Source organism: Lygodium microphyllum, chromosome 13 (assembly GCF_053477565.2).
Source record: "Lygodium microphyllum isolate KBCC chromosome 13, Lygodium_microphyllum_v1.1.10, whole genome shotgun sequence".
Taxonomy (NCBI): Eukaryota; Viridiplantae; Streptophyta; class Polypodiopsida; order Schizaeales; family Lygodiaceae; genus Lygodium; species Lygodium microphyllum.
In genome coordinates, this window is record NC_141147.1 from 148029263 (window position 1) to 148054671 (window position 25409).

The 25409-nt window shown below is 40.7% G+C and overlaps 1 protein-coding gene across 2 annotated transcripts in view; it reads left to right on the plus strand.

Moving 5' to 3' along the window:
* LOC148027332 (uncharacterized) overlaps positions 1-24219 on the plus strand; it is a 62562-nt gene extending 38343 nt beyond the window's left edge. For both annotated transcript variants that reach the window (XM_087691900.1, XM_087691901.1), the window contains exons 3-7: positions 3977-4139; positions 21021-21103; positions 22493-22579; positions 22678-22809; positions 23526-24219. In XM_087691900.1, the coding sequence (XP_087548026.1) occupies positions 3977-4139; positions 21021-21103; positions 22493-22579; positions 22678-22809; positions 23526-23666 (606 nt within the window). In that variant the 3' untranslated portion in view covers positions 23667-24219. The remainder of the gene's footprint in view (positions 1-3976; positions 4140-21020; positions 21104-22492; positions 22580-22677; positions 22810-23525) is intronic.
* The last annotated feature ends 1190 nt before the right edge of the window (positions 24220-25409 follow it).

Genomic DNA, 25409 nt, shown 5'->3' on the forward strand with positions numbered 1-25409 from the left:
CTACTCCTCAGAAATTAGAAGAGCAATCAACTCCTCAAAATCAGGAAATCTTTCACGGACGGAAATGGATGTTCGGAATTGTGCATAATCCTTTCCTAGACCATTTAAGGTCACAGAAACTAAATCATCATCTTCCACTGGCGACCCAATGGAAGCAAGTGCATGTGTAATCTTCTTCACCTTCATGTGGTAGTCATTGATGCTCATACTTTCTCTTTGCACATTGTGCAACTCTTGCTTGAGTTGCATTTTCCTGGCTTGTGTATTTGTGCTATACATTTTTGACAAAGTATCCCATGCCTCCTTTGGCGTACTTGCATCTTGAATATGCACAATCATAGAGTCTGAAATGTTGATAGACAGCCAGTACATAACTTTCCTGGCTCTCTCATGCCATACTTTAAATGCCTGCATTTGCTGTTGATTGGGAACATCAGGAAGAACTGGTTCTTCTTCATTTCCTGCAACGAATTCCCAATATCCTTTTCCCATAAGGAAATTCGTCATTCTGAACTTTCATGCTTGGAAGTTGTTCTTGTCAAGCTTTTCAGTGACAATCTGTGAAAGGGAATCAGACGCCATTATAGAACACTGCAAAAAATTCTATCACTACAAAGAACACAGCTTCAGTCTCACAAGGGCAAATCTGCAAAATTGACGAAAGTGGTATTTGACCACACAGTCACTTCCTAGTGATGATTTTGCATCAACAGGCAACAAGGATGATTCTGTAACTCCTAATGTCTCTGCGCACAAGCATACGATGCAATTTCTACAGTAACTTTTCACCGACCTGTAGAATAGTGGTCGCATAGCATAAAACAGGGCCTCTTCGTGAGTGCGTGCAGAAAACTTCCGCCTCCAAAACAGGCCCTGAAATGGCCTCAAATAAAAAAAACAGAGCAACCAAGGAGCTAAAGCCCTCCCCCGCAGCATATACTGCTCTCTTGCTACATCGCGAAGGGCGTCTCAATCTGAGGCAATGCACTCTTGTACTTTCCGGCTGTGCTACCTGCAGAGACTTGCTCCCAAAACAGAAAAATGAAAGCAACACTGGTCCTCTTACCAGAACACTGCGAACTTGGTTTGCTTTCTTGAGCTCCTTACCACGAACAAGGCTTTGATACCATATCAAGATTGTGGGAGAGAAGGAAGGAGTCTCACTTGTAGCTTTCTTGCTTGCACAATGGGGGAATACACACAAAGGTGGAGGCTGAAAAAACAGTTTTCCTCTTCTTAGTTGTGTAAGCAAAAAAGAACTCAAGTACATAGAAATAGAAGAATCTCAAACCAAACTCAACTAACTAAGGTGGCATACTAACTGAGCCACGAACTAGAGTAGATAAGGATAGCTGTCATCTAGCTATTATTCATGGGCGGTGTACCAACCACATTTGCAACTGACAAGTCGGTGACATAAATGCACAACGGTCACCCTGGCATATCACGAGTGGAGCTCGATATCTCAACATTGATTGCCCGAATCAAGGGGCAAATCAGATTGAAGACTTGTTGGTCATTTTGGAAAGCAAGGGGAGTTGGAATACTGAAAGGGATTGGGAGAATCCCATTGTACATCAACTTTTTCTTCAATTAAGTTAAATAAATACTGAAAGGGGCGCTACTTTTGGGGCAACAGGGTGTCCAATGTCCAAGATTACATGGTAAAGTGTGCATTTCAGTTTTGTGAATTTGTTAATTGCTGTAAATAGTGATTGATTAGGTTATTTACCACCCTATTTGAGGAGGAAGGTTGGTTATAATTACCCTCATCCATCTTCACATTTTCAAGCTCTTTCTTCAAGAAAGAGATACGTGTCTTGTTCTTTTCAAGAAACATCTACCCTAAGGTCAGCCATGCTTCTTGTGAAAAAGCTGCAAACCAAATGTGGGGGATAATAGACCACTGAATTGCCAATGCAATCTGTGACAAAGCTTGTGCATCATGTGTGTCCCATGCCTTTTGTGCTGCTAATCTCTTGGGAAGTGGCTGAGCTGGAGCAGAGTGAGTTGCCTATTGTCCACATCCTCTTGGAGGAGGAGTAGCAAGAGCCATAACTCTGGGCCTAACTTCTTCACCATTGACATAATCCCAAAGATACTTTGCAATCAACACATTCTTCATCATAAAGGACCACAAGGAATAGTTGTTGCCATCCAATCTATCCTCCTTAGACACATGTAAATACATCACCTCCCTGATTTGCCATGATAAACGTCATTGATTAGAGAGCAAAAGAGCAATAGCTCAAGCTGGATCAACCTCGAAATCTCAAAAATTCCAGAAATTACAGCAAGTACTTTGCATTAATTAGCAAATTTAATCACTCTATCAAAAAAGTCTGAAATGCACGCTGTCCAAGGAGCAATAAATGCTCAGCAGCACTGAAAATGCAAAAGCCCCAAAATTTCTTGTCCCAAAATGCATGAAATTAGTCTATTTCAGTCTGTTACTGATGTACATTTGCCAATCTCTGAGCCGACATCAAAAGCTCCATTTTTCTGATCCAAAATTCACAAAATCTCGGCAACAATTGTGTCCCAAACATGTGCAGGAACAGAGATTGTCTGCCCGGGAAAAAGCCCCTTCAAGAAGATTAAATCTGAATAAAAAGTAATAAATTCTTCCTACCTCTGATTGTTACTGGCTGAGCAGACCTGTGGCGGACAGACCTGACCTGTGGTGGCAATTCAGGACCAGGCGGCTGGTGGCGGACCTGCTGATGGTGGCTGGCGGAGCAGGCTGAACAGGCGGTGCAGCCGGCGGGCACAGATGCAGGCACAGGCAGTCTGGAGCGGGGCAGCGTCGCAGGTCAGATGGCATGACCACTGTAGTAGGCGGTGGCTCACAGAACTGGCGGGCGCTTGTGGTGCTGGCGTTGCAGATAGAGAACTGGCGCAAGCAGAGGCACTGCCTGCTGGAAGGTCAAAATAGGGACCGGCGCAGCTGAAGACAGACAGGTCAAGTGGTGGTGCTGGCGATGTAGACCAGCAAACTGGGCTGACTGGAGCTTCTTCAGGTGAGTGGAGGCTGGCTGGCATTCTGAGCTGGACTAGCTGGTGGGGCTGAATGTCAAGGAGCTCAGTTGGAGATGGTGGCCACTGGTTGAGCTGAGCTGAGGGCCAGCTCTGATACCAAATGTGAGAAGAAAGGACAGATTGAAGCTGAGCTGAGAATACTATTGACAGTGAAGATAGTGTAAGAGTGTGATAGCATGACACCCAATGCAATAATCTGAAGTGTAAGGTGCAAGTACAAAGTACAAGCCTTAAACCTTAGGGTTGTAAGAGGGTGTTCTTACCCGAAGAGTGTAAAACACGATAAGTGCCCAAACTGTGTAACATAGGCACATAAAATAAAAGAAATAAATTTGGGGGAAAAAACCTCTTGTATGGAGAGTAAAAAGTCCCCCAGTGTCCTACCAAAGATCACCAACACTCCTCTATGAGTGTAAGTGTGAGTCAAACCCAACAAAAGTCTAAGCACATGCATTCTAAATGTAGCTTGTGCATTGGTTTAACCCAAAAGGTAACAATATAAACTTATAATGCCTACTTTAAGTTTGGGAAGCGGACTTTGGACATTGTCTTCCCAGTCTTACTTGGTGATATTCAGATCTGAAATCTATTTAAAAAAAATTACTTAGGTCCATTGAACTGATTAAATAGCTTGTCACTGGAGGGATCGTGCATTTGTTCTTCATGTTTGTCTGCTAAAGTGTGACCAAGGTTTTAGTGGATGCTACGCAGTCCATGGTGGCCTTTTTGGTTACAGCAAGATTGAATACCCCTTTCAAGTTCAGTGCTCATTTGGAAGGGGTTAATTATGTTGGCACTGTTAATCTTACCTCTTGAATGATTTGCAGATAATTTGTAACTTTATGTCTCAACTGTATCATTCAACTGACTGTCTTCTTACTTCCATGCCAGTTTGTTTCTTTTCTTCTAATCCGCTCCTTTGTTTGATAACAAACAGTACATCATTGCGTCGATGCTTGGAAGATATGTTCCTAAAGATGGTAGTCGAGTTTTGGATCTGGATATTCATGAGGGAAGAAACTTATACTATTATCCTGCTGATGTAGAGGAAGTTGTGGCTCTCACTGACAAGAAGAATCTGCAAGTTGTAAAAAACCAAGGTATAATTCATTAACTAAACTCATGAGATACAGATATGTTCAACATAGTTAAGGATATCTATTTTAAATGGTGCAAGATTGGGGCTCTGCTTGTCTTGTGCTTGTAGTAATGTATCTTAACCACCTTTAAGTAACATTCTTTCTCAACATACTCACATATATTCATATATACAAAGCACTTCAATGTTGCTTGTCTTGCGTTTGTAATAATGTATCTTAACCACATTTAAGTAACAATCTTTCTCAACATACTCCCATATATTCATATATACGAAGCACTTCAATGTTGTGCAATTTTTGCAAACTGGGGGATGATACTTTAGTTGAGTGTAGTGAAATAGTTGACCTTTGCTCATTTTTTCCTTAATGAGTTATCAAAACCAATTTTTTAGTTCTTGTGAATTTAGCTAAAGTATTGTTGCTTGACATGGTCAAGCATTTGAAGTCGACCTTCAAGTGCAAGTGTTGACATCTAGGGTGAGTCAGTATTTGTACTTGTTTCCCGTTCTTTTGTTCTTTGTGCTTTCTTTAGTCGTGTTTTTTGCATCTGTTAATTGGTGGTCACATGTCATGATTGTGGCTGTGACCAGACTTCTACAGCAAGCCTTTCCTGCCATGCATGACATGGCCACCTCCCTACCTGGTGCTTGCTGAGCAACTACACAAATCTCCTTGCCACCTGTATTGTTCTTGTGGACCTTAAGTATCGTTGCTTGGCATGGTCAAGCATTTGAAGCTGACCTTGAAGTGCAAGTGCTGCATCTAGTGTGAGTCAGTATTTGTATCTTGTCTCCAGTTCTTCTCTTCTTCTCTTTTCTTCTTTGTGTTTTCTTTACTGGTCGTTTGTGCATCTGGTAAGTGATGGGTACAATTTATGATTGTGGCTGTGAATAGACTTTTACAGCAAGCCTTGCCTGTCATGCATGGTATGTTCACCTTCCTAGCTGGTGTGTGCTCAGCAACATGACCCTTCTTGCCACCTGCATGGCCACCTCTATGGGATATTCTTTGTGGGATCCAATGGTAATTGTGGCTGTGCTGACTAATTATAGTAACTCTCAGCTTCCTTGTTGGTGGTCTTATCCCTTTGTACCTATTTCTACATGTTACATTAGTAAGGTAAATTACGGGAAACAGGCGCGAGGGACGACGGTCCGGGGGCCTTGGTCACCCGAACGGGGTTTAGGGGAGCCTAGAATGAACTAGAGTCCAAGAATAGTAGGTCTCACCAAAGGTTGACGGCTGGCAGTCGGATCATGATGAGAGTTGCCAGCAACTATCTAGGCAAGGTTGGGAGGAGAAACGGGATTCAACTCTTCGTGAGTTTGGTTTAAACCTGGTTCCACGTTTCATTTCTGCTCATCATATCATTGGTATCAGAGCTGTCATTGCGTCCTGCTTTAGCTGCCGGAGCCATCGGGCCCTGCTTTCGTCCGTTTCCCACGAAGGCTTTCTTCGGCATCATATGGGTCAAGCGAGAAGACGGTACCTCCACGTCATACGGGTCTGGTGTGAAGACGGTGCCCCACTCGTCATACGTCATACTGGCCGCATTTTGTCATACACGATTGATTTCGTGAGCGCAGTAATTGGACGGCAGTAAAACCTGTCACCAATCAGGTGAAGCCAGTTGGACCAGTCTCACACGTAGCAGGCATACAGCTGGTTCACGTGACCATTGGGAAGGGGTGTATTTAGTCCCCTCCTTACTAGATGTTTTTGCCAATAAGCTTTATTTCCAGCGTGACCGGCTCAGTTTGGGAAAGACAAATTATTCCTCACTCTTCGGGGTTATTACTAAAAGCCAGCAACAGTTGCCCTATCACTATAACCAGGGAAGTACTTCACTTTGTACGCAAATTTCTTATATTTGCTTTCCAATTCCAGTGTATTAATGGAAGGGAAAGGGAGAGAGGGAGTAATTGAGGGTTCTAGTTCTGGGGACCACCCTATGGTAGATCCCCATGAAACGGAGATACAAGAAGAACAGTGGGAAGAATTTTTTGCCACACGAGAACAATTTGATGATCTAACTGCTCGTGTGCAGGCACAGGGGGTTCAAATGGAAATTTTAACTCAAACACTCACCGAAATAAAATCTCAATTAACTTTATTACTAGAAAGGGATAAAAATAAGATAGAAACCTCGGATATTCCATCTTCATCGAAAGATTTGGATGTGACTATGCGAGATCCTAAGGAACCCCACCACAAGTTGAGGGATAATCCAGTTTTAAAAGATATGAAACCCCCTCAGTTTCACGGGGAGGAAAAGATAGAAATAAAGACACTATCTTTAATTTTCTCCAAAAATGGGAAGATTTGCACAAACTTAAAAATACTCCACCACATCTCCAAGCGCTGGAGGCTAGTTTAACTTTGGGGCCAAAGGCGTATAAATGGTGGCGAACTTTAAAGGAGGCAAATAAAATACCTGAAACTTGGGCTCAATTTGAATCGGTCTTTTTGAAAGAATTCCTTCCTGAAAATGAAATGGAAAGAAATTGGGAAGATTGGGATTATGTCAGACAAAAGGGAAGACCCCTGCTGACATATCTGGAGGAATATCGTGAGATAATCCTCAAATTGGAAGGAATAGATGAATTCCAAAAGACAAGAGGATTCATTAGGGGACTAGATAAGGCCTGCAAAAAGGAAGTGAAAACGAGTTCACCTAAGACGCTTGAAGAGGCAATTAAATTTGCATTAATCAATGAAGATAGTACGCGTCCAGGTATACTCACTAGTCTCACTGATACAGAGCCCAAGACTAAGGAATTGGAAACCTCAAAATTTGTAGGCAAATTTAAAAGAAAAATGCCATTTCTTAAGGGCAAGAAACAACCTTTTGAAAAGAAACAATATGTAAGGCCAAAGTTAAGTCCAAATGACTTTGATAAGGCCAAAAAAGAAAAGCTGTGTTTCAATTGCCTATCCCCTAACCATGCTACCTGGAATTGCCCTCAAAGAAAAAAGGGGGAAGATAAAGGAAAGGATAACGACAAGGGCAAGGGAAAAGAAAAACAAATCCATGTAGTGCAGACTCTAGAATTAAAGGGGCATGAAAAGTATAAATCCTTAGAGATTTTGCACAAGGATGTATAACACAGGTGTTGTATGTCAACTTCTATGTGGCAGCCTACCTTTGGGCCACATGATTTAGTTAGAGTACATGGATTGATAGTTGGAAAGAGGGTTAGAGTCATGATTGATGACTCTGCTACCCACAATTTTATAAATTATGCACTTGTCAAAAAATTGAAACTTCCCCAAACGTAGTTATCATCATAATATACTGGAATTTGAAAGGGATGGTAAGACTTTTGTGATTCAAGGTGAACATGAAGTATCTGATAATCCTTTGTTGTGTTCCACTGAAGTTCAGAAGCTGATAAAGAAGGAAGCTTGTGAGGTATATATGTTATGGTTTCTTCTTGTACAAAACACTTTTACTTTTTGTAATATAAAGCAACAATTTTCTTATGTTTGTGAGTTGAATATAGGTAATGAATTAAGTGGTTTGTTAGATGAATTTAAAGATGTGTTTCCTTCTGATTTACCAAGTGGCCTTCCACCAGATAGGGGTGATATTAATCACCCAATTGACACAGATAGGGATACACACCCTATTTCTAAACCACCTTATAAGTTAAGTGAAACACATCACCAAGAATTTGAAAGACAAATTAAGGATTACCTTGATAAAGGGTTTATACAACCCAGCAATTCACCTTGGGCTTCGCCAATTTTATTGGTAAAGAAAAAAGATGGTTCTATGCGACTTTGTGTTGATTATAGAGCACTTAATAAAATAATGGTAAATAATAAATTTCCTATGCCCAGAATGGAAGATATTTTTGATCAATTACAAGGGGCAAAATTCTTCACAAATATAGACTTACGATCAGGCTATCACCAAGTAATAATTAAGGCACAGGATGTTCCTAAGACAACATTTCGTACTAGATACAGACATTATGATTTTTTGGTGATGCCTTTTGGCCTCACTAATGCACCGGCTATCTTTATGAAGCTGATGAATAGTGTGTTACGGCCCTATCTAGGACACTTTGTAGTAGTCTTCTTGGATGATATCTTGATCTTTAGTAGGTCAAAAGAAGAACATTTGGAACACTTACGATTGGTATTCCAGTTGTTAAGAGCACATTTCCTTTATGCGAAGAAAACTAAATGTGAATTCTTCGCACAAGAGGTCAAATATTTGGGGCATATTATCTTGAAGGAGGGAATCAAGATGGATCCAGAAAAAGTACGGGAAATTATTGAATGGCCATCTCCAAGGAACCTAGAAGAGCTGTAGATCTTCCTAGGATTATCTGGATTTTATCGAAGATTCATTCGAGATTATGCCAGAATAGCTGTTCCAATGACAGACCAACTTAAAGGGAAAGGGAAGAGTTTTAATTGGGGAACAGACCAAAATGAAAGTTTTCAAAAACTTAAGGTAGCTATTGCTACAGCTCCAGTACTATTAATTGTGGATCCCAATAAACCATTTGTGGTTAAAACTGATACCAGTGATAAGGCGATAGGTGCGGTCTTATTACAAGAAGGTCGACAAGTTGCTTTTGAAAGCAAAAAATTAGACCGTGCAAAACAGAATTATTCTGTTTATGAGAGGGAGCTGTATGCAATAGTACATGCAATGAAGAAATGGAGGCACTATCTATACGGTGCCAAACTTTTGATCCTATCGGATCATGAAAGCATTAAGTGGCTTAATGATCAACCCGATCTACAAGGGCGTAAAGCCAGATGGGCCGAACTCCTCCAAGAGTTCGACTATGAGATAAGGTATCGAAAAGAAAGTATAATATAGTGGCTGATGCACTCAACAGAATGCCCATCATAAATGAATTGAGTTTTACTCAGTTCACTTCCGATTTGCTTGAATCCTCAAAAGGGAAATGCCAGGCTGATCCGGCTTATTCCAACATATGGGAAGCAATAGAAATTGGGGATCCAAATGGAAGGGCCTCCACTGAGGAAGGAATATCTGAGGATGTTCAACAAGGAAATGGAGCATTAGGGGTTGCTCAAATGGGATTCAAGTGGAAGAATTTTACCATTGATAATGGTTATTTACTCTACAAGGGTAGGGTATGTGTCCCAAAAGATGAAGAAATAAGGTGCCTGATACTCTTTAAGTGTCATGATACTCCTAGCGCGGGACATCCAAGAGTTAATAAGACTTATAGTCTTATTAAAAGGCAGTTCTATTGGCCTAGAATGAATAAGGACGTCCTTGACTATGTGGTCAAATGTAATAAATGCCAGGTTAATAAAGCTGAAAGATTGAAAATGGGAGGACTTCTCCATCCATTAGAGATTCCTTCGGGAAAATGGGAGAGTATCTCCATGGACTTTATTGTCGCATTACCTAGAACACAGAGGGGGCACGACTCTATGTGGGTGATTGTGGATAGGTTAACCAAAATGGCTAGGTTTATTCCAACTTCAATTGATGTTAAAACACCAGAATTGGCTAGATTGTTCGTAGAGAACATATATCAATTGTATGGCCTTCCGGCAAATATAGTTTCTGATCGGGATAGAAAATTTGATAGTCAATTTTGGCGTGCTGTATTTAGGAAGTTGGATACTAAACTTAGCATGAGTACAGCGGACCACCCGCAAACAGATGGGCAAACTGAAAGGGTTAACAAAATCCTTGAAGATATGCTCAGGGCATATGCAAGTAAAAGGCAAACTAATTGGGAAGAGTATCTACCGATAGCAGAGTTTGCATATAATAGTGCCAAGCACTCTTCCACTGGATATAGTCCATTTATGTTAATATATGGGTTTCAGCCCAAAGCTCCTCATGCATTAGAACTGCATAAGGAAAAGGTTTAGGCAGCCAAGGATTTTTTGGAGGATATGAATAATATGTTAAAATTTGCTCAAGAAAATATTAAGAAAGCTCAAAATCGAGCTAGAGCTTATGGAGATCCTCACCGAAGAGACATCTCCTTTGAAGAAGGAGAATTGGTCTATCTTAAGGTGCCTGAAACAAACTAAAACCATGAAAACTGGACGATGTCCAAAGCTTTCACCCAGGTATTGTGGTCCTTTCACAATACTTGAAAATGTGGGAGAACATGCTTACAAGCTCCAACTACGTGTTAGTAGTAAAATACATCCAGTTTTTCATGTAAGTAAGCTAAGGAAGAAGCTGGGTGATTTGGATAATTTAATCTTAAATGATAACATTGAGGAGCTATTAGATGACCAATCTAATCCACATGAACCAGAAAGAATATTAAATGTTCGTAGCAGACGAACAAGGAATACTATTTATCAAGAATGTTTGGTCAAATGGAAAGATTGTTCAGAAGAAAGCTCAACATGGGAGTGAGTAAGTACCCTAAGGAAAAGGTTTCCCAATTTATAGTTAGACCTTCCAAGTATCGTTTTCGAGGACAAAACCGATTCTTAAGGGGAAGGAAATGTTACATTAGTAAGGCAAATTATGGGAAACAGGTGCGAGGGACGACCATCCGGGGGCCTTGGGCACCCGAACGGGGTTTAGGGGAGCCTAGAATGAACTAGAGTCCAAGAATAGTAGGACTCACCAAAGGTTGACGGCTGGCAGTCGGATCACGATGAGAGTTGTCAGCAACAGTCTAGGCAAGGTTGGGAGGAGAAACGGGATTCGACTCTTCGTGAGTTTGGTTTTAACCTGGTTCCACGTTTCATTTCTGCTCATCGTATCACTACACCTACCTGACTGTTCGATATGATGGACAGCTTGTTCCATGTGAACACATCCAAGTTTTCTTTTTGTGTTCATGTGTTTATGTTGTTGCACTTGAGTACCTTCTATAGTTAATGTGTGAATAATTTTTTCTAAACTTTCTAGATCATTCTAGAACTTTCTAGATTCTTTCAATAAGTTGTAGATTTTTCTAGATCCTTTCAAAAATTTGTAGGTGAATCTTGGGCAAATATCTAGTGTTTGCTGAAGTACTTGTCGAGCTCAGTGGCGTGCGAGGATCAAGTCATGCAGTGCTTGCTGTTAGCACACACAGAGAGAGAGAGAGAGAGAGAGAGAGAGAGAGAGAGAGAGAGAGAGAGAGAGAGAGAGAGAGAGAGAGAGAGAGAGAGAGAGAGTGAGTGAGTGCAGAGTAGAGAGTGAGAGTGAGCACGACTTGTGGGTACAGTGACGAGTGTACCTCTTTAGGTTTTTAGATATATATATATATATATATATATATATATATATATATATATATATATATGAAAGTACAAGTGTGCTAAGGGTGTGTTCACATCTGTGCACATGTAAAAGGCACGATGGCCCTTTATTCCCAATAACCTCCCCCCTAAAGGCAATGTGCCTTAAGAGGAGAAAAGAATCAGCTAAGTCTAAGTATGTACAAAGCTGAAATACATATATCTATTCAACTCCCATCATCTGTCGACAGTGAGTAAACCACTCTGCTGGAAGACCTTTCGTGAGAAGGTTTGCAGGATTATCATCTGTATGCACTTAGACAAGCTCAATGCTCTTGCTGTCAAGTACATCTCTAATGAAGTGATACTTTACCTGTATGTGCTTCATCTTTGCATGATAGACAGGATTCCGTGCTAGCATGATAGCACTCTGACCATCACAATGGAGAATAGGTAACTCTGTAATGCCAAGCTCTCCTACCAGACGTGAAAGCCATAAAGCCTCTTTGCATGGCAGCCACATCCTTTGCCTTTGTAGTAGACAATGCAACACACTTTTGTAGTCTGGAGATTCAAGAGATTGCTCCTCATGTGAAGGTAAACACATATCCAGAAGTGGACTTTTTGCAATCCGCATGACCAGCATAATCTGCATCCGTAAAGCCAAAGAAAGATGCCTTTTGCTTTCCAAAGCAGGTGCATAAATCCTTTGCTTCTTTGAGGTATCTCATAATACCTTTCACTGCTTCCCAATGCTTTTTACCAGGGTTTGCTATGTATTTGCTAACCACTCCCATTGCAAAGGCAATGTCAAGACGTGTAGCAACCATAGCATATATCAAATTGCCAACATCTGAAGCATATGGTGTCTTGGGCATTTCAGCCTTCTCATCATCAGATGTAGGGCTGTCCTCTGCACTGAGTTTCACACATGGAGGCAATGGAACCCCAATTGTTTCCCCCCCTCCATATTGAAACACTGCAAAACTTTGGAGATATACTCCTACTGAGATAGATAGAGTAATCCTTTTGACCTATCTCTGAGTATTGGCATGCCAAGAATGTGATTTGCATCACCAAGATCCTTCATGTCAAAGCTGCCATGACGAGTTTGCTTCAGTGAGTCCAAGGCATGAGTATTCTTGCCAGTTATCAGCATGTCATCAACGTACAAAACCAAGATAATTAGGTTGCTATCTGCGGCCTTCTTGGTGTACAAGCAATGATCCACTTGACTTCTATGAAAACCTTGAGATTGCATAAATGTATCAAACTTATGATACCATTCTCTTGGTGCTTGTTTCAGCCCATACAAACTCCTTTTGAGTTTACATACCATCTTTTCTTTTCCTTTTTCCACAAACCCTTTAGGGTGTTGCATATATATGTCTTCATGCAGATCACCATGTAAGAACGCAGTCTTTACATCCATCTGTATGAGCTTCATATCTTCAGTTGCAGCCAAGCCCAAAATGGTTCTCAATGTAGTCATCTTGACTACAGGAGAGAATATCTCATCAAAGTCAACTCCATGTTCCTGCTTGTATCCCTTTGCAACCAATCTTGCTTTGTACTCTAGTGAGGAACCAGAAGTGACCTTCATCTTGTAAACCCATTTACATGGAAGAGTTTTCTACCCTTTAGGCAACTGCACCAAGTCCAAATTGCCATTTTTCTCAAGAGATTCCATCTCTGACAACATGGCTTTATACCATTTCTTGTTGTCTTGTCTGTCCATTGCTTCCTTGAAGCAAGACGGTTTATCACAGTCTGTCAACATGACATAATTTGCCACATTGTTTCTACCAGAAATGAATCTATTAGGTTATCTAGTAGCCCTAGACGATCTCCTAACCCAATGATCATTGTTTGCTAGCTGTTGAGCATTTTCAACTTGCTATCTTGGTATTTCAGCCTACAAATCAGCATTAACAACTTGTTGTCCTGGCTGTTCCTGCACATGTAGTGGCTCATTATCATGGGCAATAGCTGGCTATTCATTTCAACATTATTTTCTGCATTTGCAGGTTCATTTATAGCAAGTATTTGCTGCTGTACAACGGTTACATTTTGCTGTCCAAAAGGTATGTCTTCCCGGAATACAACCCTACGGACCTCCTCAGTCTTTTCAGGCTGTTTATGCATGCGATCTTCCTGGAAGATAAGATCATTGCTGCGTGCTACTTTCCTTTTCTTGGGATCCCATAATTTATATCCCATTTCACCCTCATCACCATATCCTAGAAAAAAGCATTTACAGGACGTTGGCTCAAGTTTGCTGCGTTTTTCTTTACGAATGTGCACAAATGCTTAACAGCCAAACACTTTCAAGTGTGCATACGAAGGTAGCTTGCTCGACCATGCTTGTTGGGGAATCTACCCTCCCCTCCCTCCCAAAGACCTGTTTGGTGACCAATTAATCAAGTGTACGGCTGTCATAACAGCCTCTGCCCAAAAACCATGGGGTAATGCAGCATGAGATAGCATCGTACGGACCTTATCCTATATGGTCCGATTCATACGCTCTGCAACTCCATTTTGGGGTGGATTACGAGGGACAGTGAGCTCCCTCTTTATCCCTTTGCTATCACAAAATGCATGAAAGGCCTTGGAGACATATTCCCCACCATTGTTAGAGCGAAGGCACTTAAGTGTCTTATCAGTTCGATTTTCAACCAATGCCAGGAATTTTTTAAACTTGTCAAGCACTTCGTCCTTGCTACGAATAGGATAAACCCATACCTTCCGTGTAGCTTCATCGACAAAGGTGACAGGAATTTTTTAAACTTGTCAAGCACTTCATCCTTGCTACGAATAGGATAAACCCATACCTTCCGTGTAGCTTCATCGACAAAGGTGATAAAATATTTTTTCCCCCCTAAAGATAACCTTGGCATCTAACATACATCGAAATGTACTAACTCTAGAGGAGAAGATTTCAGCGAAAGAGATTTCTTATGAGACGTTTGTGCATGTTTAGCATAAACACAATGATCACAATTCTCAAAATCAGCGTAATGAAGGCAAGGCAAGTGACCCTAACGAGAAAGCACTTTCATTCCAGTTTGACTCATGTGTCCCAACCGGCCATGCTACAAAGAAACACTTAGCTGCTCGGTCATGGCAGCAACATGATCACTTATACTAGATACATGGAGAGGATACAAGGTATCACTTTTACAACCTCTAGCAATCACTTTAGATCCCTTATAGATCTTCCATTTCCCATCACCAAAGGTGGTATGAAATCCATCGTCATCTATCTGCCCTGTGCTAATCAAGCTCTACTTAAGCTGAGGTACATGACGTACATGCTGAAGTGTGAAGACAGAGCCATGCTGAAACTACAACTGCACATTGCCAGTACTTGCAATGTCGCATGCATAGTTGTCCCCAAGATGGACAATACCATGTCGACCCCCTGTATAGTCATAGAACCACTCACGATGAGGGGTGACATGAAAGGAAGCACCTGAATCGAGAATCCAAGTATGCATGTTATTATCTGTATCTGCAAGTAAAGCATGTGCACTAAAGTGTGAAGAGACCAAGACTACGTCATTCCCACTGTCACTGTCATGAGTGACTACATTCATCTCTTCAATTTTGACACTGCTCTTCTTAGGCTGACTCTCTTTCTTCTCTTCCTTGCTATCATCAGTCTTCTTGCCCTTTCCTTTCTCTTTCTTCCATTTGTAGTAGTCACATTTAAAGTAACCCTTCTTGCCACAATGATGGCATTCAACATCCTTGCCACGTGATTTACTACGTTCCTTGCTATCAGATTTACCTTTTTGCTGTGATCTTTCCCTAGTATGCAAAGCACTAGAAGACTTACTGGATGCATTGTTCTGCTGATTCATTTCTTCCATGAGTAGAGCACTCTCTACATTAGCATACAAAAGGATCGCATTAGAATTGCTCATAGTAGTCTTGAAGGTATCCCAACACTCTGGCAGAGTGCAAAGTAAGAACATAGCGTTAAATTCTTCATCAATCAAGAACTTCAAGGCAACTAGCTGGCTGAAAATGGAGTTAAACTCACTCAAGTGAGTAGACATTGCTGTACCCCCTTTCATATGCAAATTCATAAGCTTTTTCAGCCAATACACTTTGCTTGCGATACTCTTCTGTGCATACAGTTCTTCCAGTCGAGTCCAAATAGCATATGTAGAATCCAATCCTTCAATGTTAAACATCAAGGCATCAGAAATCGATAGCTCGATGGTTGAGCGTTCAACCTCATTTAGCTCATCCCAATCTTCATGTTCCATATTTGTAGGCTTTGCCCCTTTGGTCTTAATCGGCTTTGCTTGCTTCTTTTGCAATAGGATATTGTAGCACTGTTTTGCCAGACTGCAAAATTATGTGCTCCTTCAAGCTTCTTAATGTGCATGAGATTACTGCTATCACTGCTGCCAGCCAATGATTTAAGACCCAAATGTGACGTGAAAATTCAGCAAATGCAGGTTCAAGCTGTCAAACAAGTGGCCAAGGTACAAAAAGGTACCAACCAGCAATAAATGACCACGTAGAAGCATAAATTTCAGATCTGTAAGTAAAGCATGTGCTACAGCACTCCACAACTGATTATAGTTGTTCAAAGGGCAAATATATCGCATTACATGAGAAGTCCCAAATTTTAGCTGCAATTTCTGTTGTACATGTACCCACATGCACAAAATTTGACACACATGGTCAAAAGCCCCAAAATTTTTGTACTCAAAGCATCAACCATACATCGGCACTGTCTCTGACATGCATAGAACATGCCAATTTTACCAAAATAGAGCAATTTCAGCAAAACCCCAAAATTGCACGGGGTCCAATGCGCGTCAATGTCGAGAAATTGGGTAAATTTCAGCCCAATTTTTGCATGTACATGAAAAGCCCCAAATCGGGGGTAGAATGTCACAAATCCTCACAATTTCTGAGACAAATGGTCTTGCTCCGCATCACAATTTTCAATTTTGGGAAAAGCCCCAAAATTTCGGACCAAGATTGCACAAATCTGGACTTTGTGCTAATGTGCGCGAACACTCGGTAGTGGAAGAGGAAAAATTGCAAGTATTTGGCAAAAATGATGTAAAGGGAGTTCGTCCGTTGGACTCGACGCGTCGACTTGTCAGCGTGTCGTCAGCCCGCAGTCCTATCGCCCACCACACACGCCTGTCAATCGCATGGCTCCTACCTGTCAACGCCCCACTGGTCGTCACCACGCTCATCTTGCCGTGCAATCGCCCGTGAAGCCGTTAGCTCGACTGCTTGCTAGTGCCGCTGGTCCTCTACACGATTGTTATCACCACATCACCATCTCGTCACGTGCCCTATAGCCAGTCAAATGTTGTTCTCCACGTGGCCTTCGTCTAGTTGACCACTGTCTGCTGATGCCTGCTTGCGCTTCTCCTGCACCCATGGACTGCTACTCGTCGAGTCCACCTGGGACTCCTGCAACACCTGTCGTCTGCTTCGTCTTGAGAAGCGTGCACTCCTTGCTGCTCTGATACCAATTTGTTGAGCTTAGTGGCACGCGAGGATAGTGCTTGCTGTTAGCAGAGAGACAGAGAGAGTGCAGAGTAGAGAGTGAGAGTGAGCATGAGTTGTGGATACAATGACGAGTGTACCTCTTTAGGTTTTTAGATAGATATATATATATGAAAGTACAAGTGTGCTAAGGGTGTGTTCACACCCGTGCACATGTAAAAGGCATGATGGTCCTTCATTGCCAACAGTACTTGTAATGCCTTTGTATCTTACTACACATCAATACAATGCCTTTACACTTTCTATACCCCCTCCCCCCTGGAAGAAGTATAAATTAATGAATCAAAATATTTATGGCCTTTGACCACAACCAAGCAGACTCAAAGACAAATGGAAAACAACACAAGGAGCCAAAGGCTACAAAACACATCACTATAGCAATAGAAGGGGATTACGAAAGAGATACAAGCGAGCTGATGCAAATGATATCCATCCACGGAATAGCCACCTCATTGCTCAATGAGGATCATACCAACAAAAAGTGTGGGACTAACTTGCTACAATACACTTCTCGAACGCGATCCGCATGGCCTTGGATACTTGAGGCCAATTAAAAAATAAATGTGTTGCATGTCACAACACAATAGAAAGAGAATATGTATCCTTTTTAATAAATTTGCCTAGTGAATTATTTATTATATTTCCTTTGTAATTTAAAGATATCAAGAAAAGCTCATTAGAGCTGGCCACTAAAGAGTGGTTATAGGTTATGGTAGACCCATGCGGTGGGTTAGAAGAAAGATAGCACACACTTCCATCTATGTGAACTAATTGGGCACTTGTGACTAGAACTCAAGCATATTAGACTCACACACAAAAAAAAAAAAGCCTTGGAATGTGGTCTAAATCTACGAGAATAGACAATTACTATCAGCAAGATGGCATGATTATCAAAAATTTGTACATGATTATCAAAAATTTGTACAATGTCCACATATAGGTTGAAACTTGAATGTTTAGAATGCACATACCTTTATATAGGAAACTCGAGCGAGGATTCTAGCACTATTTTTATAATGTACTTAGAAAGAGCCTTCATATGATATCCATGATTAGGGGGAGTTCCTAATTTAGGGGAGCCCTAAATTGTAGGAGGTCCCTAAATTTTTGGAGCCTCGAATTGGCTTAAAGGTGCAAGTTTAAAAAAATAGGGATAGCATTCTTAAAATAGTTAAGTTTTGTGTTGTAGTAGTGCTTAAATTTGGTTGTCTCTGTTCTTGATAGTTCTTGGCCTAAAAAAGGCAATAGACAAGAGACAAGTATTGGAACACTTGTCACCACACAAGCTTCCAAGTGTCCCACTGCTTATTACACCTCATGACATATAAATGATGGCAACAAGAGTGCTCTCCACCGACAAAAAGTAAAGGTTGGGGTTGTGATCTGATCTCTTGAAACCATGCGGAAGGAAGTAGTTAATCTGCTGAAGGAGTAGGCTTCATGTATTGATATCCTGACATCTTCAATCACTGAAAATGCTATGAAGGGCCTATTGGGATGTCAGGGAAGCAGCCTCCACATGAAGAAGATATGATCAGACCTGAAAAGGGACAGCACCAGGGAAAACAACAAACAAAAAAATGCAACAGCCTCCACATGAAAAAGATATGATCAGACCTGAAAAGGGACAGCAGCAGGGAAGACAACGAATTAAAAAATGGAATAGCAAAAAAGCAGACTTGGCAATGATACCTTGTCAATGCGCATGCAGAAGCAGAACACGTATGAGAGAGGGAATGAGGGCAGGGAAAGATGATAATGCAACTTGGATATGCTGACCCCCTTGCATGTGTGTCGAAAGTTACAAGGCAATAAGGGCACTGGACAGGACAGCAGTATGAAGGAAAGTGCTAGCGACAGAAACAAGAGAAAAAAACTGCTGACAAAAAAGATGGAACATTGAGGAAAAATAGCTAGCAATCCAACTAAAAAGAGAAGGAAAATGTAGGACAGGTCCAACCACAAATGCAGGTCGGACTAGTGCAGGATATCTGGATAACTACAATAAGTGCCTCGTGGATACGCACACAATATAGTTGGACACCTCCATTTTGTGAGGGACAACTGGTGCTAGGCCTGGCTGGTAATTGCCCCCATCTGACTCAGACTAAGGTCTCGACCTGACCACCATATGTAGCAATTTTGTGCAAAATCCAATCACCAACATGGAAGGCAGTCAAAAGGGTGTTTTGGTCTACAATCAGGCTGGCGGTTATTCTCTATATTTGTGTCAAACTCGACCTGACCATCGCATGTAGCACATTTATGCAAAATCCAGTCACCAACATAGAAGGTAGTCAAAATGGTGTTTTGGTATCTGGAGGGGATGGTTAATTACAGGTTTTTCTATGTGCAAGATAGCCCATGTGAGTCATAGGTACAATAGTGATAGATGACGGAGAGTCAGAAAACTCAAAACGATGAAAGCACGAGTATCCTTCACCTCCCAACCACGCCTAGATATGTGCTGGCCCTCTATACGGATTCCTTTGCCAGCCGTCAACTTCCTGAAGTCCTACTATTCCTGGACTCCCTTACTCTCTAGGCTCCCCTTAACCCCGTTCGGGCGCCCAAGAGCCCGGACGGTCATTCTCGTGCATGTTCCCCTAGATTTACCTTAATGTGACATTAAATGTCACATTCCATATTTATGACCTTAATGTGACATTAAATATCACTTTTAATGTCACATTAATGTCACAAATAGTGACTTGGATTGGGTAGATGTCATTGGCACACAACAGTCCATAAGTGGGGCTTCAAAATGGACTTTTCATCGGACCCTTCTGCATTCGTAGTTTAGCAAAAAGCAACCTATAACTGCCACATCCACTTGAGGTGGAATACCGTTCTATCTTTAGGTACAGTCGAGGTGGTTTGTCTTTGCCAACTGCTATAGTAGGGCCATAGCTATTGGCAAAAATCCAGTCCTCCATTCTTGCACTGCATATTGAGATTCATTGCCATAATGTTTGAGAAATGATCCAAGCTAAGGAGGTACATCTTGAATATTTCTCTACATTAGACAATTTTTGCATATAGATTTACAAAGGCTCTTTCTAGAAAAATGTTTCAATGCCTCCAGGCTGTACTTCAGTCTTCCACACACAATCATGTGACACCTCAGGGGGAAAATATTCAGATGACATGTCACATATAACCCCAAGGGAGGAATGTTGGAAATGATGGATGTGGTGCTCCATGTGAATACACATCTAGATATTTAGGAACAAAAATTCCTTCCGTGCTCACATGTTTGTGTCATTGCACATGAACATGACCATGCTTAATGTGTTGGGTTCTAGATGTTTCTAGCACTTTCTATATTCTTTTCAAAACTCTTTTTGAGGATTGTCAGCATACCAAGATTGTCTTGGACAACATCCAGAAGAATATATATGTTGATCCAATATTTCCTTTATAGAATCTTGATGTTTCTGTGCTCTTTGATTAATGCTTTTAGGGCTGAAGTGAGCTTTCAAGCAGTTTACCTGCTTGGCATGATCCTAGGGCATCTTTGTCACTAGAGGGTGGGCGTAATTTTCTAATAGCATAAGTATGCACAGATGTTTCTATTTGCAGTGAGGAGACCCAAGATGGAGCTGGGAGGGCTGAAGCTACTTGAGAAAGTCGTGATATCACAGCATGGTGACAAAGATAGCCACGAACAACCTTTGAAGTTTAATACAGAAGTGCTGTAAATTATATGCCATATTACAGACATGACAAGTGGAATTATTGGGAAGGTTGAAATGTCAGAACAATGCATTGATCTTGTAGATGCATTTCTTTTGTACTGCCATGCCAGTTTTAGTGAAAACGTTTGGAAATTTCAAGGATATCTATGGTTTAGTGGTGAGCTGAGTTGGTTAACTACTTCCAATATCTTACATGTTGAATCTACCCTTTCAGCGGTGTTTTTCTGCAAACACATACACAGTTCAGGTCATGAGAACTTTTTCTAGTGTCAGTACTAAAGCATTGATGCTGGTAGGCACAGAATGGTTTAAAAAATGAATTAGTATAAAAACTCTTTAACAGCCTCTCCCTTGTGTTTTTTGCACTGCAAGGTTTTTTGCTTTGTTTTTCAACTGGTCTATATGATATAGATGAAGTAACTAAGTGCCTTGTTCCTTTCAGCTATTCGTGCAGGAGTTCCAGTGATTGTCAAAGTGAAAGAGACAAATTCTTTGCGCATGCCTTCAAACAGCATAGATGCTGTGGTATGCTTTGAAGACAAGCCTCTTTCCTTTTTTCCAAAAATTTGGAGACATTTTGAGTAGAGAGACCAGGATTATGATGTTGAGTAATTTTGTTACACCTTTGGAGATTTCCTTGGTAAGAGTTTTGGTTGCTATACCTGACGTAAAGGCTATTGACTTTCAAAATAAGATGATACTTTTCCTGCCATTCAGTCAACCTCCCCTAATTATATGCTTTGTTCTTGGTCGAGCTAATCTTTATCATGTGAATTGTTGGGGGTACCATCTTGTAAAGTTTTTGTTATGGATGGAATTTCGGCAATCAAGAACTTGAATCAAGCTTTCAGAAAGTTCCATGAAGGTCACATTTGGAAGTCTTTGAAATCCCAGAAAGGCAATCCAAAGGTTGCAGCTTACCTGTGTACAAAGTGTTGAAGTATTTACTCATGTGTTATATTTTCAATCTTGGATTATGAAGACTAGATTGCTTTGGACACATCCATTGAGTGATGGATTTCATTTTCAGGTAAAGGGAGATAAGTGGACCATTTTAACAATTGGACCTGACATAAGAAGACAACATCAACGTTTCAGCATGATACTAGAAGACCATACTCCCGATTGATACTATGCGATTAATCCCAAACAGCCTAGGAATCAGGGATTTTTGTTGGCTATCTGTAACTCTTATTGTACACTATTGCAAGTCACGGGGCAAGTTTGTTCATACAAAAGGATTCCAATTTGCTTATTTTGCTGTTATGCTGGGACTGAACACTAGCAGTTGGTGTAGACAAAGGAGACATAATTGCTAACAAGCTGGTCTAATTGACAGCTTGCTGCAGACTTTAGGTTTCTAGGACCTCTATGCTTGTCAACTTGCCTAATTAAAGGTGCAAAAAGTTTAGAGTAGTCATTCATGAATTATATGCTGCTAACTTTATAGTATCATTTATGAGAAGATCAGGAGCAGGTCCACCACAGGGACTTTTAGAATTTGGTGGAGACAAAAACGTTGCAGGTGTTTCATGTCTCAGGGTCTCCTAAGTGCACTTCACAGATATTTGAACTTGTATGGTCAGCAAGTTCATGCTTCAGAAGAGACAATATTACAAGAGGTCTGATTTTCGCATGGAAAATTCACATACCTAAAAAAGAATTGCTCATGAAGCAAGAACGAGCACATGCTGCTTAGAGCAGATGTGCAAGTGGTAGACACCTAGAAACAAACCTAGCTACTGTTTTTTAAAATTTACATGAAAGCAGTGCAGTGCTTAGCACAACAAGTCTCAAAGTTATGACCGGTTTGTCTTCTGTTAGGGTTAGTGGTTTCTTTACATATTTTAAATGTATGCATGTACATGCTGTCTTAGCACTATCGAGTGTAGTGATAATGTTCAATATATGTAGGTATCTGTTTACTCCTTGTCCTTTGCAAAGGATGAAGATGCGAGACTGTTCCTTTGCGAGGCTATTCGGCTTCTGAAACCTGGCAAGGTGATTTTGTTGAACAATTGTTGACCTAGTTGACAAAAGCTTTACTGGTCTTACTGGTCATTTTCTATCTAACATCTAGGCAGCACTTGTTTTTGCAGCCTTTGATTTTTGTGGAGAACATCACAGCAGGTTCCCAGTTTGTTCGTACGTGGCAGGTGCTAGTTGAAAACATCCAGAAGCTGTTTGGGATTGAGATTCCCTCTTCAAAAGACATTCAGAAACTGTTGGAGGTATAATGTCCTGCAAGTGTTGGTCGTTTTAACCTCTTCCTTCAGAGTTTGAATGGGATCATCTGGAATTTGCACGAGAGGACAAAAGAGAGACCCTCTTCCTTTGCAAGGTTAATGTGGGCCTCCTGTTTGGATACCAGGCTAGGCCACCCATTTCCATCCTGTGTTTCCATAGTGGTGCATGACTAGGATGAGCTCACACATTGGCACACAACTAGTTTTTCTGGTAGACATACAGAGAGTCTAGTTACCACTTGCTGCCACTCATAGCCTATTTACATATGTCCATTTGCTGGCTGCCATGTCAATAGTGCAGATCATGACTTTGTTGAATGGCTGCAACTATATGACCTTAGAAACTTGAAAACCATCAGGTTGTAGAAGGGGTCCATTAAAGTTATACGAATTCCTTGACTAGGGACGAACATCTTTCATGAATGGGATTAAAAGCATGGAGGAGGATACAATGTTGCATTAGTTCAAAGAATATGGTTCTTTTGCATGGGTTCCAGGTGGAGAGCTGGGAGGACCTTGCAAACAATAGTTAATACTGTTAATCAGCTTTCCTTCTCCATTCTTAAGCAATGTGACTAGACCACGGTTATTTTTGCCTGGTAATCTTTCATTGATATGTCCTTGTCTTTGCTCACAAACTGCTGCAAAAGAGGTGGCTCTTTGATTGTCTGATTTCCTCTTTTGTGGTATATTATGTGAAGGATGTCAAAGGCTTGGAGAAGCTAGAATGTGAAACAGTGTATGAGTTCCAGGATCCACATGTTGTAGGAGTAGCTATGAAGCAAGAAGCAGCAAGTGAAAGTATGACCAAGCGAAAGCGGAGTGCAAAATCCACAAGGTAAATTTCTCTTACTCAATGGCATATGGTATGAAGGTGGTCAAAGGCTTGGAGAAGCTAGAACAGTGTTGGAGTTCCCAAATCCACATGCTGTAGGAGTAGCAATGAAGCAAAAAGAAGCAAGTGAAAGTACAACCAAGGGAAAGCAGAAAGCAAAATCAAACGAGGCAGAATTACGGTGTTGCATTGTGATTCAAGATGGTAACGAGCCATGGGACTGCAAAAAGTATGCAGATCTAGCAAACATATTCCTTTGGAGCAATGGTGTTGCAGTGCAATTCAAGATGGCAACGAGTCATGGTACTGCAAAAAGAATTCAGATTTAACAGATATGTTGCATTGGAGCAACAGTGATTGGTACTACACTTTTCTAGGGAGAGAATTGCATTAATTAGGATAGATATGAAAATTAATTTTAGTTTAGAATTTAGGAATTCATCTTTAGCTCTTAAAAGGTTAAGGCATCCTTGAGTGTAAATAGGCCCTAAAAGTGTGTAGAAAAACTAGTCCATGCATCCCTATTGTTTGTGTGTATTGCACACAATTAATTTTAGTTACGTTAGTTTTATGTATTGTGGTTATTTCTCGTGTGCTTCCATCTTGCACATGCTATTTGTAGCCTTGTGTTCTCGTTTGTTTGTCTAGAGTCTTATAGGAATTTGTGATGCAATTTTTGAGCCATGTTTCTAATAGTGGGACTAGAGCTTAGGCGTTGCCTTGGTTGTCGATTTTCATGACAATATAAATTTCAATCGTAAACAATTTATTGTATCCAAGGTATGATTCATTTCTACATTGTGTATGGTTTTTTGGATATGGTAGAAGAATTTGACAACTTTGGAAAAGGGAGAAGATCAATAATTAAGTTGAAAAGCTATAATTTTATTTTGGATTAGAATAGGCAGTACATGTTGGAGATGGCAATGGCAGCCTTGAAGGTTGAGCAAATAAATATTTGTATCATTTTCAAGTCCTAGGCCTTAATGCGATTGGGCCTTTGAGAGACTTAAGACATAAGTGTCTTGAGGCTTTGTCCAACTAGAAGCTCCAACTCTCTAGTTATGCATTTGATTTGATTCTCAATAGGATGGGAGTGATATTTGTCTAAAGTAGGCTCCTCAACTTAATTCTTACTTCACCTAGTTTTTATGATTGTAGTATGCTTTCTTTTCTATTATCTTTGGATTTGTTAAAGGGAAAGGAAAAGAAAAAGGACTCTTGCAATCTTGTGCAATTTAAAGCTTATACTAGGAGAGTTCTTATTATTATTTCTAAAATTGAACTTTTACATTGCAGCATATCTATGCCTTTCTAACAAGAGGTTATATAGAACATTTTCCAAGCTTTTAAAAAAAAAACTTAAAGGGGGTTTTAGCAAGCTTACTTTGGATTGAAATGGTTGGAAAAGTGGTTGTAATTTCCATCCTTGATCGAAAAAAAATCCCCCCTCTTCTCTTTATTTGCTAAGCGTTCCACTCATTCATTTATAATTTCAATCCTTGATGGAAAAAAAACCCCACCTCTTTTCTCTATTTGCTAAGCATTCCACTCATTCTATGTAGTCGTTGAGATAATTGCAGTTGAATGTGCCCACTAATTTAGTTTTGTTAATCATGTCTACCCGAAGGAACAAAAAAAGAGTTTGTTTAGTCGGTGGTCATAGTTTTTAGTTTTGTTTACAATCAAACATAGATATTTACAATAGAGTAAGGTATGCGAGATACACCATATATTCATGTCGAAGGAG